This window comes from Sinocyclocheilus rhinocerous, unplaced genomic scaffold, assembly GCF_001515625.1.
Source record: "Sinocyclocheilus rhinocerous isolate Xijiao unplaced genomic scaffold, SAMN03320098_v1.1 scaffold25478, whole genome shotgun sequence".
NCBI lineage: Eukaryota > Metazoa > Chordata > Actinopteri > Cypriniformes > Cyprinidae > Sinocyclocheilus > Sinocyclocheilus rhinocerous.
In genome coordinates this window covers 1-1889 of record NW_015652643.1, presented here as the reverse complement: position 1 = coordinate 1889, position 1889 = coordinate 1, and the positions used below count along the sequence as shown (strand labels likewise).

The window sequence follows — 1889 nt, the reverse complement described above, 5'->3', positions numbered from 1 at the left end:
CCATATAAGGAGTTCCACCCTCATTTACGTCATGAAGAGCCACGATCAAGAAAAAAAAACTCTCAGAAACTTGTACGAACCCGGAAGTAAGATTTTTGACACAGAAATACTGTATCAGACATCCAAATTATTTTTTGAAACTTTGTCCATGCTTAGCATGAGAATCCAACTCTTTAACAGTGTAAACAACTCTGAATGCATGAAACAGCATTGTACCCCCCCTTTAATCATTTTAATAATCGTTAGATTAATCAATTATCAAAATAATCATTTGTTGCAGCCCTAGTACACAAATGTTTTCCTTTTTCCAAATGTCCGAATTGATTCTTATTTATTGATTTTAGGCCTGATGAAAGTGAAAGAAGAAGGACACGATCTGAATGAGGTGGAGGAGAAACATCAGGATCAGAAAGATCATGATGTCACTGGAGAAAAATCAGTGAGTTGCAGCATTAAAAAAACAGACGTCAAAAGGCCTTTCAGCTGCTCTGAGTGTGGAAACACTTACAAACATAAAAGACGCCTTATGAATCCCATGAGAATTCATAGTGAGGAAAAGCCTTTCACGTGTTCTCAGTGTGGAAAGCGTTTCACACAGAAAGGACAACTTAAGGATCATTTGGTAACTCACACTTCAGAAAAGCCTTTCAGCTGCTCTCAGTGTGGACACACTTTCACATGCAAAGCAAACCTTGAGAATCATATGTTAATTCATGCTGGAATAAAGCCTTTTACCTGCTCTCAGTGTGGGAAGAGTTTCACACAGAAAAGGCAACTTAAGGATCATTTGGTAACTCACACTTCAGAAAAGCCTTTCAGCTGCTCTCAGTGTGGAAAGTCTTACACGCATAAAGCAAGCCTTAAGGATCACATGTTAATTCATGCTGGAATAAAGCCTTTTACCTGCTCTCAGTGTGGAAAGAGTTTTACAAAGAAAAGGCTACTTAAATATCATTCGCTAACTCACACTTCAGAAAAGACTTTCAGCTGCTCTCAGTGTGGAAGGAGTTTCACACAGAAAGGACACCTAATGGATCATTTGCTAACTCACTCTTCAGAAAAGCCTTTCAGCTGCTCTCAGTGTGGAAGGAGTTTCACACAGAAAGGACACCTAATGGATCATTTGCTAACTCACTCTTCAGAAAAGCCTTTCAGCTGCTCTCAGTGTGGAAGGAGTTTCACACAGAAAGGACACCTAATGGATCATTTGCTAACTCACTCTTCAGAAAAGCCTTTCAGCTGCTCTCAGTGTGGAAGGAGTTTCACACAGAAAGGACACCTAATGGATCATTTGCTAACTCACTCTTCAGAAAAGCCTTTCAGCTGCTCTCAGTGTGGAAAGAGTTTTACAAAGAAAAGGCAACTTAAGGATCATTTGGTAACTCACACTTCAGAAAACCCTTTCAGCTGCTCTCAGTGTGGAAAGTCTTTCACACGCAAAGCAAGCCTTAAGGATCACATGTTAATTCATGCTGGGATAAAGCCTTTCAGCTGCTCTCAGTGTGGAAAGACTTTCACACGTAAAGCAAACCTTAAGAATCACATGTTAATTCATGCTGGAATAAAGCCTTTCAGCTGCTCTCAGTGTGGATAGAGTTTTACACAGAAAGGACACATTAATGATCATTTGGTAACACTCTTCAGAAAATCTTTCACACGTAAAGGATACCTTGAGACTCACATGTTAATTCATACTGAGGTAAAGCCTTTCAGCTGATCTCAGTGTGGATATATACCAAGTTTCAGGCATTGTTCATATAAATATGAGCTAGACAGTTCCCTGTCGATACTTCACTCATACTGTATGCTAAGGCTACGTTCACACTGCGAGCCTTAGTGCTTATTTCCGATTTTTTTTTCTCAGATCCGATTTTTTTGTATAGCTGTTC

At 39.5% G+C, this 1889-nt stretch overlaps 1 protein-coding gene across 1 annotated transcript; it reads left to right on the top strand.

The window, feature by feature from the left end:
• The first annotated feature begins 348 nt into the window (after positions 1-348).
• On the top strand, positions 349-1624 carry LOC107715141 (gastrula zinc finger protein XlCGF8.2DB-like). The gene is made up of 3 exons (XM_016521203.1): positions 349-567; positions 652-837; positions 1006-1624. The coding sequence occupies exons 1-3, from the start codon at positions 350-352 to the stop codon at positions 1592-1594; spliced, it is 993 nt and encodes a 330-aa protein (XP_016376689.1). The 5' UTR covers position 349; the 3' UTR covers positions 1595-1624.
• The last annotated feature ends 265 nt before the right edge of the window (positions 1625-1889 follow it).

Bases quoted from the DNA above. Each gene is read 5' to 3' on its own strand.
- LOC107715141 (XM_016521203.1), top strand. From the start codon at position 350: ATGAAAGTGAAAGAAGAAGGACACGATCTGAATGAGGTGGAGGAGAAA. The intron at 568-651 runs GTGTTCTCAGTG...AAAGCCTTTCAG, and splicing joins AGTGAGGAAAAGCCTTTCAC to CTGCTCTCAGTGTGGACACA. The intron at 838-1,005 runs GTCTTACACGCA...TCAGTGTGGAAG, and splicing joins AGCTGCTCTCAGTGTGGAAA to GAGTTTCACACAGAAAGGAC.